The 17,546-nt window shown below is 40.2% G+C and overlaps 1 protein-coding gene across 1 annotated transcript in view; it reads left to right on the top strand.

Moving 5' to 3' along the window:
• The window catches only part of MTMR6 (myotubularin related protein 6), a 29,271-nt gene extending 15,677 nt beyond the window's left edge, over window positions 1–13,594 (top strand). Inside the window, exons 6-14 of the mRNA XM_007113472.4 lie at window positions 1,831–1,965; window positions 4,107–4,239; window positions 4,991–5,100; window positions 5,511–5,636; window positions 7,932–7,981; window positions 8,427–8,627; window positions 9,009–9,140; window positions 9,229–9,355; window positions 11,377–13,594. Of these exons, the coding sequence (XP_007113534.2) occupies window positions 1,831–1,965; window positions 4,107–4,239; window positions 4,991–5,100; window positions 5,511–5,636; window positions 7,932–7,981; window positions 8,427–8,627; window positions 9,009–9,140; window positions 9,229–9,355; window positions 11,377–11,637 (1,275 nt within the window). The 3' untranslated portion in view covers window positions 11,638–13,594. The remainder of the gene's footprint in view (window positions 1–1,830; window positions 1,966–4,106; window positions 4,240–4,990; window positions 5,101–5,510; window positions 5,637–7,931; window positions 7,982–8,426; window positions 8,628–9,008; window positions 9,141–9,228; window positions 9,356–11,376) is intronic.
• Window positions 13,595–17,546: the final 3,952 nt, after the last annotated feature.

Genomic DNA, 17,546 nt, shown 5'->3' with positions numbered 1-17,546 from the left:
CGGACCGGGGCTCGAACCCGTGTCCCCTGCATCGGCAGGCGGGCTCTCAACAACTGCGCCACCAGGGAAGCCCAACCTCTTGGTTTTTGAACTATGAGTAGAATGGTTATATTTTATTTGATTTTTTACAGATTTGTGAAACTTATCCCAGAGAACTTTATGTTCCCCGAATAGCAAGCAAACCAACCATTGTTGGTAGTTCCAAGTTCCGGAGCAAGGGAAGGTTCCCAGTTCTTTCCTACTATCATCAAAGTAAGGAGGTAGGAAGCTGTCTTTTTTTTTTTTTTTTTTTTAATTAATTAATTAATTTTTGCTGTGTTGGCTCTTCGTTTCTGTGCGAGGGCTTTCTCTCGTTGTGGCAAGCAGGGGCCGCTCTTCATCGCGGTGCGTGGGCCTCTCACTGTCACGGCCTCTCCCGTTGCGGAACACAGGCTCCAGACGTGCAGCCTCAGCGGCCGTGGCCCACGGGCCTAGTTGCTCCGTGGCATGTGGGATCTTCCCGGACCGGGGCTCGAACCCGTGTCCCCTGCATCGGCAGGCGGACTCTCAACCACTGTGCCACCAGGGAAGCCCAGAAAGCTATCTTTTGATTTTACAAATGGAGTGTAACCCCTCTTCAGATTGTGTCCAAAAGAACACTTATTTTTACATTTAGCAGTCATTGTTACAGTGTTGCCGATAGAGAAATGCTGGCTTTTCCCTTGATTACATTTTTGAAATTTTAAAACAAAATTATCTGAAACACAGAAACTTTCATACTTGTCATCTGCCTTCCCCTCCCTCTCATCCTTTCCTCCCTTCCTTCTTGTAGTGACTTGAAAATAGCAGGGTTTGTGAACAGATGGATCTTCTTCCTTTCCCGTGGTTCTCTTTTGATCCTGCTTGTTTTGGGGGAAACCAGGTAGTTTTGAAAAGCCAACTATTGAGAAAAGGGAGAGAGCCAAGGGTGTTTCAGGCTCCCATTTTAATAGTCAGCTCTTCAGATCAGAAGGATTTTTGCTGTTTGAAGAGGTGGAGGAGTCTTTTCACTGAGATTCTGTAATTGGGCTTGCCCGTCCCGGTACAGTTTACCTTTGTGGTCTCCACGGAAGGCCAGGAGGTACTGCATATTTAATGCCTTATACGCATGGGGTCCTCATATAACTTTATAAGGTAGTCTCCGGGTATTCCCTGTGCCTTTCAAATGGGGAAGCTGTGGTTCAGAGAGGGCGAATCATTTTCTTGTCCTCACAGCTGGTAACTTGAGGGATGGATGCCAGTTCTGACTCCCAGTCTTTTGTGACCTGATTTTTTTCCTTGCGAAGGTTTTAGAATTTTCTTTTCCCCCAGTGTCCTGAAATTTCACAGTGATTTCAGGCCTTGGCCTGTTGTTTTAAATTGTACGTGGAAACTCAGGACTCAGTTTTGGGAAATTGCCCCTCTGTTTCTTTGGTAGCTTCCTCTCTTGTGTTAATTTTCTTTGTACTTTCGTGTGTGTATGTTGACAAGTGGGCTTCCTAGCGTAAACTTTCTATGCTAGGAAGTTAATACCCTCTAATTTCTCTCCTCTTTATCTCATTCTAGAAGATTCCCTCAACCTTATCTCCAATCCATCTCCCAGCTCCTTTATTTTTGCTATAGCGTTTTTTGTTTTTGTTTTGCTTTCTGTTTTTGTTTTGTTTTTGTTTTTGTTTTTTTGGCTGTGCTGTGAGGCATGCGGGATCTTAGTTCCCTGACTTTTAAATAGATGGCACACTTGATTTTAACTGTGGGTTTTTTTCCTTTCAGCATGTCTTTGAGGCGTGTGTTAGGCATCTCTGGATAATCTGTTTCCTCTCTTTTTAAAACTAGGCTGCCATTTGTCGCTGTAGTCAACCCCTGTCAGGATTCAGCGCCCGGTGCCTGGAGGATGAACACTTGCTTCAGGCCATCAGCAAAGCCAACCCAGCCAACCGCTACATGTATGTCATGGACACCAGGCCCAGAGTATGTGTCTTAAGTCTAGTATGGTCTGGCAGTTCACTTGTCTCTGCTAATTCAGTTGGTGGAAACTGATCACTTCGTCCATATTTAACATAGCTGAATCCTAGTTGTAAATTAACCGAGGCTAATGATACTAACGAAATCAGTCTTTTAAAGGATACCCACTTAGGAGATCAATTTCCCAATAACCTAGGCGGTGATTTCTTATGTCTTCTGATATATATACAAATTTAGGAAACCTGAATTTTATATTGGGAGCTCTAGATGGTATGTAAGCCTTATGTTATTGTGAAGCAATACTGAATAGTATGTGTTGTGAAAATTAGAAATTCTTATTACTTTTTTTGGTGGAATTTTTAATTGGCAAAACACTTAAAATAATGGACTGTAATTTGGAATATTCAAGAAAATAAGGAAAATAGTGAGCTAACTTAGGAAATATTGAACTAGGGAATTATAAATAGTGAACAGTAAATAGTTCTGTTAGGTATCTATAATGTCAGGATAAATTTTTATCATTGGAACAAATGTTAGAATCCCTTTTTCCTTTTGTAAACACAGTTAAACAACCAATTCATGTAAGATACTGAAACTAAAGTAATTAAAATCCTCAATGGTAATAGCTAACATTACTTTTAATTTTTATTATAGCATCGCATGCAGAGCTGGTGGGCTAGACAAAAGGACATTGGCAGAATTATAGTGAGAATTTCTTCAAAAATCTGGAATAATGAGAAAATAAGAGAAAGCGATGGGAAAAAGCGATTGAGCGATATAGAACACAATTTTAGGCAGCTTTGTTGAAGGGAATGGTAGTTGTTTTAGAAGTAATTCTCATCATTATGCAATTTCACGAAAGATAATGGAGAAAACAAGATAAGATTAATTTGCATAAATTAAGAAGTATTAAAAATTAGAAATTGATAATTTGATATTCTTTTGTTTTAAAGAAAGACTTTCTTAGAATTCAAGGGTGTTGGTGATACCTCTTGTAAGAAAAATTTTAGTTTACTTCCTTGTATAATCTGGGTGGGTTAATTGCTTAGAACTATTTTTAGGTAATACTAGATTTAAAAAGATGATTGTAATGTAAGACTTTCTGAACATGAGGTCTGAGGGTGATTTGTTTCTCAGGCCCTCATATCTCTTACTTATATAATTGACTCCTACACAGAAAATAGATCTTTCTTTGATTGGTTCGTTTTACTAGTTAAACTTAAACTCAAGTGGTAATAATGTGGAAGCATTTAAACACCTAACTCTTGCCTTAGCCATCACAGGTGCTGAATGACCAGTGGGTCAGTAGACACAATTTAACTATACTTCTTGCCAACCTGGGCCCCAATCCACTGCATGAAAAGCAACTTCTTCTTCCAGCTTAGGTTCTGTTTCATCCAAGTTCATAAGACTATTTAGCAAATTATCATGACGTACCATATGAAATCCTAGTCTGAAAGAATTAAACATGCCAAATCTTAACCTCTCATAGCATTTGATCTAATAACCAAAGACCGTGGGCCTATAGGCAGTCTTCTTTCCCTAGAAACTGGGCTATTTTGGGCCCAATTCTTGGAGATGTATCAGGCTAGCTCATCATATGCTGTGTCGTATATAGTGTGGGCTTCCAGTAACCTTGAATATGGAGGACCTGGAACAATGTGATGCATGTTTCAGATGTGATTTTTCAGGGTCCTTGTGGCTTTCTGAATGATCAAGTGCTCCAGGCTTGTTCTGAAGTGAATCTTCTAAGTTCATTCTGTAAAAACTCCCCAGCTCTGCTCAACACTGAATCATATAGGGTTTGGACAGGAGACATTTCTTTCTTTTTTTAAATTTTAAAATATTACAAACATATGGAAAACTGACTAAATACATACGTGAATTAGTTTCATGAGTTATATGTGGGGAACTTCTTATCTGATTCTTATATAGCAATCATTTTGTTACTTTATAGGATCCTTCTGTACTATGAGTAACATATATGACACTTTTCACTTATTAAAAAATGGAAGTATATTCAGTTTTGATGAGTTCCTTTAAACTCTGCTAGCTAAATTGTGGTTTATTTAGTGTTTTCATGATATTTTGGTAAACTAAAAGATAAAAGCAATTTGTCTCTAAATTTCTAAAATTTAAAATTTTAGCTGAATGCAATGGCCAACAGAGCAGCTGGAAAAGGTTATGAAAATGAAGACAACTATTCTAATATTAGATTTCAGTTTGTTGGAATTGAAAATATTCATGTCATGCGGTCCAGCCTTCAGAAATTATTGGAAGGTACGATTATTGCTTACCTTCTAGGCAGCTTTGTCCCATAGAAATGTAATGCTAGTCACATTATAAAATTTAAAATTATATAATTAAAAATTTTCTAGTAGTCACGTTCAGAAGAGTAAAAAACAGTTGAAATTAATTTTAATGATATACTTAATATATTAAAAACATGCTAACATGTAATCAGTATAAAAAATTAGTAATGATATATTTTGCTTCTTTTCCTTTAAGTCCTAGAAATTGGCTAGTGTGTCTCTTATACTTACATCTTACCGTGGACTACCCACATTTCAAGTGTTTAATAGCTGTATTTCAGTAGCGGCTACTATATTTATTAGACAGTATAATTCTAATGGTTTTACAAAAGATTGCTATTGTTAGATAGTCTTGATTAGTCAGTACAGTGGAGATTAATTTATGATAGTGTTCCATTTAAATATTAAGCTATCTTTCCAGTCTTGGTGTGGAATTTAAAAAACTGAAATCTTAGACTATTTTAATTACACATTTGTGTTGAAAATTTTTTTAAAAAGGGTATTGGAGCAATTTTTTTTTTTTTTAAGCACGAGGAATGACAGAAAAATGTACCTAAAACTCCATTATTGAGCTTTTAATAGCATGTGTTCATGTATAAGGAGTCTTGCCTGTTTATTTTGTCCTCTTCTCTTCTTCCCCACCTCCCTCCCCTAGGGGTCTCTTGAATAGAAGTGGGCACTCAAGCTCCTTTCTAACTGAAATGTCTTTCCCCTTGCAGTCAACGGTACCAAAGGGCTTTCCGTCAGTGATTTCTACTCGGGTCTGGAGAACACAGGATGGCTGCGCCATATCAAAGCCGTTACGGACGCTGCAGTCTTCTTAGCCAAAGTAACCCTTCTTCACTCATGTTTGATCTGGGCTTTCACTGGTTGGGAAGGAATGGATTTATTCTTTTGGGTGCTGGTATCCTTTCCTGCCAGATAACTTTTAGTATGTTTTACCTCTTTAATGAGGTTCACTTTAATTTGAACTTTAAAAATATCATGTAGCACTTAATGTAGGAACTTCAAAAGAAATTCCCCAACACATTGAAACAGCATTTTTGTCTGTGCTTTTTGTTTGTTCGCTTTGTGTTTTGTCCGGTTCCTTGGAGATTATGCTGTGACAACATAATCATTGCAATCCTAGCTCTTCTTTATAATGCAATACCTGCTAGTTTGGTTTTTGAGTACGTAGCACTTACTGATTTACCTAAAATGGATTTTGCTAGAATCGAAGTGTGTGGTCTTTCTTTTCAGGCAATAATGGTTGAAAATGCGAGTGTGTTGGTACATTGCTCTGATGGCTGGGACAGGACTTCCCAGGTCTGTTCCCTGGGCTCTCTCTTATTGGATCCCTACTACAGGACAATCAGAGGATTCATGGTAAGGACTTGTTTGGCCAGACCACTGGTCTCAAATAGGAGTGATTTTGTCCCCCCAGGAGTCATCTTGATTGTTACAACTAAAGGAAAGGGTGTACCTGGGATCCAGCTGGTGGAGGCCCAGCTGCTAATAACCTATAATTCACAGGATGGTCCCTACAACAGAGGATTACCTGGCCCAAAATGTCGGTACTGCTGAGGTTGAGAAGCTCTGAGTTAGATTAATTTCTACTTGTGCCATCTCTTTGACAAAAAGTTTTAGATTAAAAGGTTTTTTTCGCCCGTAAAATGTTGCAATAGAAATATTCAGTATTTCTCCCTCATTTTTATCTAACAAATGTAAATCATGTAGTAAGACAAGACATAGATAAGGGTACTTATAAATTATATTCTAGAGGAAACTTTCTATGTAAAACACCTTCACTTGTTAATTGTAACTACACTTTAGGGAGCATGTTTTAAATCTGAAGATGAAATTTCTAGTTGAGCAGATTTCCTGCTTTGTGGCGCTAAAGCCCCGGCTCCTGGGTTTTGTGTGCTTTTTAATGCATGAACATGATCAGCTTAACTCCTGTTTTCACAATTTATGTTTTAACTCAGGGCAGGTAAAATAAATGAAGAGCTGGTGGGCAGTTTTTATTAGTTTAGAATTATGAAACACAGTGCTGTCTTAAAGCAGGGGAAGGTTTATCACCGCCAGACCCCTTTCAGAACCATTGTTTTCGTGGTGCCAGCATGTTGCATCTGGGACGGGCCAAATGCAAGGGCTTCTAATAAAGTAAGGTTCCGCTCGCCTTGAGCGTGTGAGATAGGGGTGTTTCCTTTTGGCGTTCACCGTCTGCCGGGCGTCCAGATGGAAGCGTGCAGTAAGTGACCGGCGACCGTGCGGGAGCCTCCCGGGCGAGAGGACCGGTGAGGACTAAAGCGTGGCTCCTGCAGGTGACTGCAGCCGGCGGGTGGTGGGTAGCGTGCAGGCTGCGTGAGGGCTGAGGCTGGCACAGAAGAACGGGGTGCGCTGGGGCCCGAGGGGGAGAAGTCTGGCAGGCAGCTGCATGTCCCCCTGCTGGCCGGTGGGAGCCAGCAACAGGCTTTAAACGCGGGAAACGGGAACATGCTCAGAGCTCATCTTTGTAAAAGGACGGTGTCTGGAAGGCAGAGGGGTGGGAGTGAAGGCTAGGAGACCCGTGTAGAAGCCGTGAGGATGACTTAGGAGAGAAAAGAGGGCCAGAAGTAAGGCAGTGCCACACGGATGGAGGAGTGGGCGAGACAGCGGAGTAAGAGTTGTTCACGGACTGGGTGTGGGTGGCGGAGAAGAGGCCTCTTCTCGGATTGCTTCCAGGCTCTGGGCTCAGTTGCCAGGATGGACTGTGCTGGGAGAAGCGGCGCGGTGAGTTTAGTGAGAACGGTGTTGAGTTAAGTTTCAGACGTGGGTGTGTGGAAGGATGCCGGAGGGCCCTCGGTAGAAGCCGAGGCTACAGCCCAGACCACGTGCCCAAGGTTGCCGGGTGTAGAAGTGGGGAAGCTGGGATCTGAGCCCGTGCAGTGTGACTCCAGAATCTGCATCTTTACCCGCACGTGCCACGGCCTTCTGGAGAGATTTAAGACAAAGTCAGAGGAGCTAAAAGTGGCAATTTTGACCTTGAAAAGAATGTACTTGGTGATTGTATAATGAAATTAGAAAGTGTAGTAAATACTAAGAAGATAATGTTGTTTAGATTAGACCGAAAATAATTAGAAACCTATCATTTCAGTAGAGTTGTAACAGAAGAGAGTGCACTCAGGAGGTTGCATATCAACGTTTGAATTTGAATATAAACTTTTCATTGGTTTCTTTACCATCCTTTTTTTTTTTTAAGTATTACAGAAGTAACGTACAAGTAACCCAAAAGGTTTAAACATCCACCCCAGTTTGCCACCCAGTAACCACTGGTAACCTTCTGATTTTCATTTTCCTAACCTTTTTTCTGTGCATATGTCATCATACATACAAAAAATGTAAATGCAATAGTGTTTTATAACATGCGCTTTTCACTTAAAATGTAATAAATGCAACTGAAGTAAACTTAAGTCACAAGACTACTGTATTTCTTTTTATGTATCATTTTCACTCCTTTTTAAGCCAACCTCTAACCCAGGTTCTTGCTGTCTTTTGCCTGGAATTTAAAAAATTTCGTTTTGCTTGCCACCATAAGTTAAAAGTGTAAATGCTGTTTTTAAGATAATAGGATTTAATCCATTCTAAACAAAAAAAGAATTGAAGGTGGTTACAAAATGGATTTTACTTTTTCTCATTAAGGTTTTAATAGAAAAAGATTGGATCTCCTTTGGACATAAATATTCGGAGAGGTGAGTCACAGTTATAGATTTAGCTACTTTGTAAAGATAGTAGAACTAATTTAGAGTACCAGAATGTTCCTGTTCTTCACGAACTCCCATGTCTGATGGGAGGTGAGAGTGGTGTTTTTTTGTATGAAGACCAATTTAATTCTTTTTCTGTCATTTTTTTCAGGTCTGATACTTTTGTTAATTTTCATAGCAGTTTATTACCTTCCTTTTTGTCTGCATTGTAGTAGTTAGAATGTAACAGACCTGTTAAAATTGTGGTTGAAAAACTCATAGGTGTAAATTGTTTCAATAAAAGCATGACAGTTTTTTTTTTTTTTTTAATGCCAATGTAACAATGTTTTAGGATTTTTTTTGGGGGGGGGATATGTATTTAAATTTAACAATACCCAAACAGTTGACCTCTTTCAGTGGCATTTTCAAAAGCTTGTACTTTCTGGGGGGTTAGGTGTGGCCATTTGGATGGTGACCCAAAGGAAGTTTCACCGGTGTTTACTCAGTTCTTGGAATGTGTGTGGCATTTGACTGAACAATTTCCACAAGCCTTCGAATTCAATGAAGCGTTTCTTCTTCAGATCCATGAACATGTTCATTCATGCCAATTTGGAAACTTTATTGGAAATTGTCAGAAGGAAAGAGAGGAACTCAAGTAAGACAGTTGATTGAAATGGGCTTTCTTCTTTCCTATTTAGCTTAGGTCTAACATAAATCATAGTTGAACTTAAACTGTCTTGACAGTATGATATAGAACTGAGTCTTATTGTAAAGATTTTATTGTCTGTTTTTCTGAAGCTGAGTATGCTCTGAGTACCCCTCACACTCTTGGGTTAATAGTTAAAATTTGTTTTGAAGTGTAGCATAATACAGAAAGGTATGTACAGTGTAAGTGTGAAGAGTTCAGAGGTGAGGCTAGACGGTGAATAGAAGTAAAAACTAAAACTTGAATCTACCCGGGAAATGACTGCCTGCTTTATAAAAGTGAGAATTAGCATCTCTGGGAAAGATCTTCATGTTTTTCTCACCGCATTAGGTTGAAGGAGAAGACTTACTCCCTGTGGCCGTTTCTTTTGGACGACCAGAAGAAGTACTTCAATCCTCTCTACGGTTCCACATCTCAGAAATTGGCAGTTTTGGAGCCAAATACAGTATCTTTCAATTTTAAGTAAGCTGGCATTATTGAAGTATTTATACTCAATTTTTCTCCAACACAATTTATTGAAGTATTTTTTTTTTCTTTTTTTGTCATAAAGGTTTTGGAGAAACATGTACCACCAATTTGATCGAACATTGCATCCTAGGCAGTCTGTGTTTAATATAATTAGGAATATGAATGAGCAAAATAAGCAGTTACAGAAAGATGTTAAAGACTTAGAATCTGTAAGTATTCTGAAGTATCTAATGTAATATATTTGGAATATTAAATTAGTTTATTTCCTTACTTGTGCTCTCAGTGTAAATGTAGTATACATATGAATAGAAATCTTGTAAGTACTCATGGTTGCTTCAAAATCAGGTCTCCTCTGCTTTGAATAGGTTAGTTTAAATCGCTTTCTCTGAATTTTAAAATATATTGAACTATTTGAAGTATAATATATAGAGAAATAGAGATATAATAAATATCAGGGTATTCACCACCTAGCTTTGTGAGGTTTTAACATTTACGGTATTTGATTCAGACCTTTCATGTTTCTGTTTGAAGGAAAGACACATTACTGATCTATTTGCAGAGCCTGTGAGCCCTACTGAGTCTTCCCCAGCACACTTGCTGCGCTGAATCTGGTGTTAGTCATTCCTGTGCATATTTTTATACTTCCTCTATATATGTTTATATCCACAAACAATTTATAATATTGTTGCATAAGATTTGAAATATTATTATTATTATTTTGTGTGTGTGTGTGTGTGTGTGTGTGTGTGTGTCCGCGGCATGTGGGATCTTCCCGGACCGGGGCACGAACCCACGTCCCCTGCATCGGCAGGCGGACTCTCAACCACTGCACCACAAGGGAAGCCCTGAAATATTATTTTTATTATATATTGAAAAAATACAAAAGAAAGTAGTTATGTATAAGGCGTAAAGGGCAACAAACAACACGAATGCCCGGGTACCCTTCACTCCGCTTAAGAAACCACGTTTTAAAACTATACAAAGGCTGTCACACAGTCATGCTTCACTTTGCTCTGCACTGTTTTGAAATTTATCCACGTCGGTTCACGTAGCTTTAATTCATCTGTTTTATCAGTAACTACTGTATCGTATTCTCTTGTGTGACTGTATCACAGTCCATCAATTCAGCTGTGCTAGACATTTCAGTCATTTGCAGTTTCGAATTTCCACGACGAGTGAAGCTGAATGACTTTTCATGCTTTTTGGCCACTTGGCTTTTCCCTTTCTGCAAATGGCCTATTCAAACCATTTTTCTGTTGGCGTAGTTGCCTTTTTCTTACTGATTTATAAGAATCCTTTATATACCACACACTAATTCTTATTTAGTTAAATGTATCACCAATGGCTTTGTCCAGTCTTTTCTTGTCTTTTCCGTTTTCTTTATGGTATGTTTCATATAGTTACTGTGAATTTTAATATAGTCAAATTGATCAGTCTTTATGTTTTATGCCTTTTTGTATCTCTTGTTTAAGAAATCCTTCTCCACCCTAAGACGTTTCTTTACCATTGTATGTAACAAAAAGGATCAGTAAGTACATGTTTTTAAAAATCCTGGCCAATTGTTATAACTCAGTGAGACTATCCTGTCTGCCTCTCAGACAGGAGTGTTGCTGGTCACCTCTCAGATAAGGAGGTCATGACTGCCTGAGTGACCTGTAGGAGAGGCAAGCCCAAGATATAGACGGTACAAGAAGGTTGTCTGGAGATCAGTCCAAGGATCTGGAGAGTGTGGAACTCTGCCAAAGAATCCTTTTAAAATCTGTTAAAATCAAAAAAATTCTGTTGTATTCTGTACCTTTTGTGCTCACCTACCAAACCATTGTAGGAAAACCACATAAGAAAGCTCTTCAGGCCCTCACACCTTCAACTAAATGAGTGTGTGTTTGTTACATTATATAGCTGTGATTTCAGGGTGACTGTCTCACATATATATTTCTTTCATTATAAAATATTTACTTTTTATACTTTCTAGGAAATGTATGTGCTTTTCAAATATGAAGGCCTAGTGATCATCTTCTGTCAAATATGTTTTCCATCGCAAAAGTTGTAAACAATTGGGATTCTCAACCATGTCTCACCTGCACTAGATTTTAATTTTTTGAGATTTAATTTTGCATCGTACATAGAGAACATTTGCAAAAGCTCGATTTTTGTCGACTTTCATCTAACATATATTGAACATGTAGCGTGTACAGTTTGTAATTTTTTTCAAATTTGGATTTGTTTCTAGCAAATTAAGCAACGTAAAAATAAGCAGACAGATGGAGTTCTCACCAAGGAATTGTTAAATTCAGTTCGTCCTGAATCGCCTGCCCTCAAAACCTCCTTGTGTCTCAAGGAGCAGACTCTGCTGCCTGTGAATGATGCTCTCCGAAGTATAGAGGGCGGCAACCCCGCAGATAACCGCTACAGCGAGTACGCGGACGAGTTTTCCAAATCGGAGCCTGCTGTGGTCAGCTCAGAGTATGGCGTGGCCAGAATGACGTGTTAGGCTCAGAGGGAGTTTCCTGGCTGCCTGCGGTGCGAGAAGTGGATTATTGTGAGGATGGTCTGTGTGTGTGACCCGAGGAATTTGCCTAATGATGCTTAGAGTTTACCAGTAGGTTGATAGTTGAAGTCAGGGTGCTAACTGCTCTGGTGAGAGAGGCCGCTTAGCTGCATTTCTAGCAAGAAATGGATGACCTTCAGCTCTTTAAGAAGCGGGTGGTACTGGCCAGTTTACTCCAGATGCAGTTCGTGCTGTGCGCTGGTGAACTGACATGTCTCTGATTTACATGTTAATTACAGCCAACCAGGAGTAGCCTTCCATAAGTATAATGTGATTGCCAGAAAACAAAACTGACAAAGTGGTCCCTTACTTAATAACGGACGTGGCGTGTACTTTCAATTAGGTAACTATGTAACTATGAATGTTCGCAAATTTTGCCTATTAGTGGTGTTTAGTGTTGAAGTGCCATGAAAAATATTTCTAAGAAAGCCTTAAAGTCTCAGTTTATTCATTACATTACTCTTCAGTTTTAGAGCCTAGAGCAAGACGGTTGGTTCTGTGTTTCCCTGGTCAGTCCGGTTGCATTTGTGAGCAGCTGCTCTGGTCCCCGCAGGAGCTGCATGCTGCAGTGCCCCTGTGGAAACAAAATGGTGGTCGAAGGACACTGCCAAGCTCACGTTTGGCCGGTCCCACTTCCGTGGTCAAAATGAACGAAACTGACGGTTTTGTTCTGGTTACAATTTGTTTAGTGCTGCGTTTGACGACTTATTATTTACAACTTATATTGTTGATTTCTTGTATATGTGTAAGCACATTTGACTGTCTTTTATGAATGGATTACTGCATCCTGTTGATTCTTATTTTGTGGTTGGCTTTATTCCTTTGATAACGATGTAAGTTTACGAAGCTAAAGCTCTAAAGTGTTCTTAGAAACAATGCATAGTACATATCTGTATATTTTTAAACTGTTTTATCTCTCAATGAATTGTTCTTCCTAGAATAAACTTACAATTTACCCAAGAATTTTGGGGTTAAAAAAAGGGAATACGGATAGTTTAGAGTTTGCTTGGTTGCATGAATTTTTCTCTGTGAAACATTTTTTCTTCTCTGTTAACATAGAAGAAAAAAGAAAAAGAAAATTAAGGATAGCCTAATACAAAGTTAATGTTTAACAAAAAAACTTAAATGCTAGGAAGAGTTTCATTTTGCCATGTTATTGATAACTTTATTCTCTGTACCAGTACATATTATTAAAGCACCAAAAAAAAGAAATAGAAAGGAAAGAAAGAAAATGACTTTCAGTTGACGGTATCACCCAGCTGGCTTTAAAATGGACAATTTAACGTGGGTGGCACAAGATATGATTCAAGGGTACTAGGAAATCTGCATAGGATCCCTTATGCTTCTTTTTACTGCACCTACATCTGTTACATTAATTTTGAACATAAATAACTTTTTCAAATGGAAAAAAAGGCTTTATTGTATGAGCTTATCCTATTTATTTTTCCACTGCTTTTCTGTAATAAGAAAAATACTTCTTTTTAAACAGTAACGGAAATGCACTATAAAATATAGTTTGTGATTTAGCCATGTCTATTTCCATATTGAAGCACTGGGACGAGAAACTTAAGCTTTGTGACCACAAAGGGAAGCTATTGTGCCTTGTTACTTGGTTCCAGTTACTGATTGTGGTTTTAGAATCTTCCACGGCAGACTTCTTACATTCAACTCTTTGGTTTATTATCTTAAACTTCAGTTTGAGGCATATATATATATATATATATATATATATATATGTGTGTTTATATGCTCACACATGGGCTGAGAAATCAGCTAACATCCTAAGTGACCTACAGGGTATATGTTGGCAAAAAGTAGGTTGTGTATATGTCTTATAAGATTGCATTTGTGTTCAGTGTGTTTGGGATTGTATAGCATGTTTATTATTACGTACATTGTTTAAAGGTAATTAAATGTTCTTGTTTTACATTGAATTATTATTATTTTTTTTTTTTTGAAAAAACAAACGGGATCCAGTCGTGGTGGGTTTTTTTCTCCCTCATGTAGGCAAATGGACCTGCACATGGCACCAGTCATCCCAGTATAAGGTTTGAGCAGTTAATTTTTCAAAAGGGGTTGTTGATAAATAGTCATCATTATATACAGAAGTAATTACCAAAATATTTAAAATAAGCATAGTGCGCTAAAAGGTTCAGCAGATATAATTGATGATGTCACTACATTGTCTGTGTGATCCTGTCACTTCCTGCTGTCATATCAGTATTTTATCGTGTCCTTCTCAACTTGTTGATAGAAGGTGGTGTCCAACGAATTTGTACATTTAAGGTGCAGTGACTCTCCAGAGACAGACCTGGATGTGATCAGGAAGAGGAAGTTGCCTGGCAGAGAAGAGTGTGACTTTATTTGGGGGTGTTTTGAACAAGTTGGTTAGGCTAGAAGTAGCTTGGGGAATCATGGCTAAATATGGCTGGAAGACCTCTTTTTTTTTTTTTTTTTTTTTTAATTTATTTGGTGGGGTAGCAGGGCAGGGGGTAGTGTCGGGTTAACATCTTTTTTTTTTTTTTTTAAGATCATTATTTTGGGGGCAGTTTTAGGTTCACAGCAAAATTGGCGGGGAGGTGCAGAGATTTCCTTATATACCCCTGCCCCACACACGCATAGCTTCCCCCATTATTAATATCACCCACCAGATGGTACATTTGTTAAAATCAATGGACCTATACTGACACATCACAATCACCCAAAGTCCATAGTTTACCTTCGGGTTCACTCTTGGTGTTGTATATCCTGTGGGTTTGGACAAATGTGTAATGACCTTTACATATAGTACAGAGTATTTTCACTGCCCTAAAAATCCTCTATGCTCCACCATCCTTCTCCCCTTCCCCCAACCCTGGGCAACCGCCGGTCTTTTTACTGTCTCCATAGTTTTACCATTTCCAGAATGTCATACAGCAGGAATCATACAGTGAGCAACCTCTCAGACTGGTTACAGATCCTCTCACTTAGTCATCTACATTTAAGGTCCTTCCATGTTTTTTCGTGGCTTGGTAGCTCATTTCTTTTTAGCTCTGAATACTGTTCCATTGCCTGGGGTGGACCACAGTTGATTTATCCATTCACCTATCGTAGGACATTTGGGTTGCTTCCAAGCTTTAGCAGTTATGAATAAAGCTGCTGTATAAACATCTGCGTCTGCGTTCAGATTTTTGTGTGGGTAAATACCGAGGAGCATGATTGCTGGCTTGTATGGTAAGAGTGTGTTCCATTTTGTGAGGCACCGCCAGTCGGTCTTCCGGAGTGGCTTTGCCGTTCGCACCCCCACCAGCAATGAATGAGAATTCCTGCTGCCTCACATTCAAACACCAGTATCTGATGTTGTCAGTGCTCTGCGTTTTGGCCCTTCTTAGAGATGTGTAACCAGTGTGTTTTGACTTTTTCCCCTTGTGCAGAAGGTCAGCTTCAGAATACTGGACAACGTCCAGTTGGCATTCCAAGTTGGATGAAACGCCTGCAATCACCTGCAGTACTACGCAGAGCAGTTGCAGACGATTCATGACATCGGGCCATTGTCATTACCCAGGTTTGAGCTGTTTTGTTGGCTGCTCTGTGTAGTTGTCCAGTTGGCATTAGCATACCTCGATTAATTCAATAAAATGTAGACCCCGTTTTTAAAAATGTCACTATACCTATGTGGGAAAATAATCTAAAATAGAGTGGATATATGTATGTGTATAACCGATTCACTTTGCTGTACAGCAAAAGCTAACACAACATTGTAAATCAACTATACTCCAATAAAATTTTTTTTTTAAGTCACTATAAGCTTTAGGAACCTGTGCTGGAAAAAAGCCTGTAATTTAGAATGGTTGATTATCTCTAAAAGAGTATACTACAGTGCTTGCCATCTTATACAAAAAAAAAAGCACAAATTTCTGCCTTTTTGTTTGTTTGTTTTGCGGTACGCGGGCCTCTCACCGTCGTGGCCTCTCCCGTTGCGGAGCACAGGCTCCGGACGCGCAGGCTCGGCGGCCACGGCTCACGGGCCCGGCCGCTCCGCGGCACGTGGGATCCTCCCGGACCGGGGCACGAACCCGCGTCCCCTGCGTCGGCAGGCGGACTCTCAACCACTGCGCCACCGGGGAAGCCCTCTGCCATTTTTATAAACAGTATTAATGCTACTCTAGTTATCACTGAGCAGGTAAAATATCCTTTGCACAGCAACTTTTATAAAATAGTGGAATGTGTAACTGAAGGCAGCCTTCAGGAGCTATAAGACTTAGTAGTGGACTCCTAAGGCCTTAGCTTTGAGCTTCTGATTCAGCAAGTGTTGGTTGGGACTCGGGGGTTAAAAAACATTTACAAAGCGCTGAAGCATTTGCATTTTAAAATATCTTGGAGATTCTGATGCAGAATGGCAGGAGAATCACACTCCAAGGCGCACTGCCTGCAACCACATACCCTGATCGGTAAGCATCTCTCATTCTCAGAGGAAAAGCTGAATTTGTCTTGTACAAAGAGCAGTAGATTGGGGAGCATCTAACCTCTGAAATGGTGCTTCACGGGTGGGAGTGAGAAACAGACCTTTGTCCCGAGCCACTGAGAGTTTGGGCTCTTTGTTACGGTGGGTAACCTGGTCCATCCTGAATGATGAAACCACGGGCACACCTAAGAGGAGAAGAAACCTGGTTTCATCTAAAGACCAGTCCCTCACTGTCCTCAGGTGGCCTGTTACTTGTGCTTGCACTTGTGTCTGGTTATGCTTCACTGTGTTTGGCCAGAGCGCTTTCCTCTCTTTATCTCCAACAGTCGCCTCCCCTTTGCCCCTTGGCATTGACTCCTTGAGCCAGAGCAGGTGTGAAGTACCACCCCGCCCTCCGTGCTTGTCTAGCTGTTGCCTCGTGGTGTAGTTTAGCTTGTTCCTCTATCTGCTATACCTCCTGTAAAGTAGGCACGAGATGAGATTCAGATTAACATTTCAGGAAAGATGCTGTGCCCGGCGGCCACGGCTCACGGGCCCGGCCGCTCCGCGGCACGTGGGATCCTCCCGGACCGGGGCACGAACCCGCGTCCCCTGCGTCGGCAGGCGGACTCTCAACCACTGCGCCACCGGGGAAGCCCTCTGCCATTTTTATAAACAGTATTAATGCTACTCTAGTTATCACTGAGCAGGTAAAATATCCTTTGCACAGCAACTTTTATAAAATAGTGGAATGTGTAACTGAAGGCAGCCTTCAGGAGCTATAAGACTTAGTAGTGGACTCCTAAGGCCTTAGCTTTGAGCTTCTGATTCAGCAAGTGTTGGTTGGGACTCGGGGGTTAAAAAACATTTACAAAGCGCTGAAGCATTTGCATTTTAAAATATCTTGGAGATTCTGATGCAGAATGGCAGGAGAATCACACTCCAAGGCGCACTGCCTGCAACCACATACCCTGATCGGTAAGCATCTCTCATTCTCAGAGGAAAAGCTGAATTTGTCTTGTACAAAGAGCAGTAGATTGGGGAGCATCTAACCTCTGAAATGGTGCTTCACGGGTGGGAGTGAGAAACAGACCTTTGTCCCGAGCCACTGAGAGTTTGGGCTCTTTGTTACGGTGGGTAACCTGGTCCATCCTGAATGATGAAACCACGGGCACACCTAAGAGGAGAAGAAACCTGGTTTCATCTAAAGACCAGTCCCTCACTGTCCTCAGGTGGCCTGTTACTTGTGCTTGCACTTGTGTCTGGTTATGCTTCACTGTGTTTGGCCAGAGCGCTTTCCTCTCTTTATCTCCAACAGTCGCCTCCCCTTTGCCCCTTGGCATTGACTCCTTGAGCCAGAGCAGGTGTGAAGTACCACCCCGCCCTCCGTGCTTGTCTAGCTGTTGCCTCGTGGTGTAGTTTAGCTTGT

Source organism: Physeter macrocephalus, chromosome 13 (assembly GCF_002837175.3).
Source record: "Physeter macrocephalus isolate SW-GA chromosome 13, ASM283717v5, whole genome shotgun sequence".
NCBI lineage: Eukaryota > Metazoa > Chordata > Mammalia > Artiodactyla > Physeteridae > Physeter > Physeter macrocephalus.
This window is presented reverse-complemented; position numbering and strand designations above follow the sequence as displayed.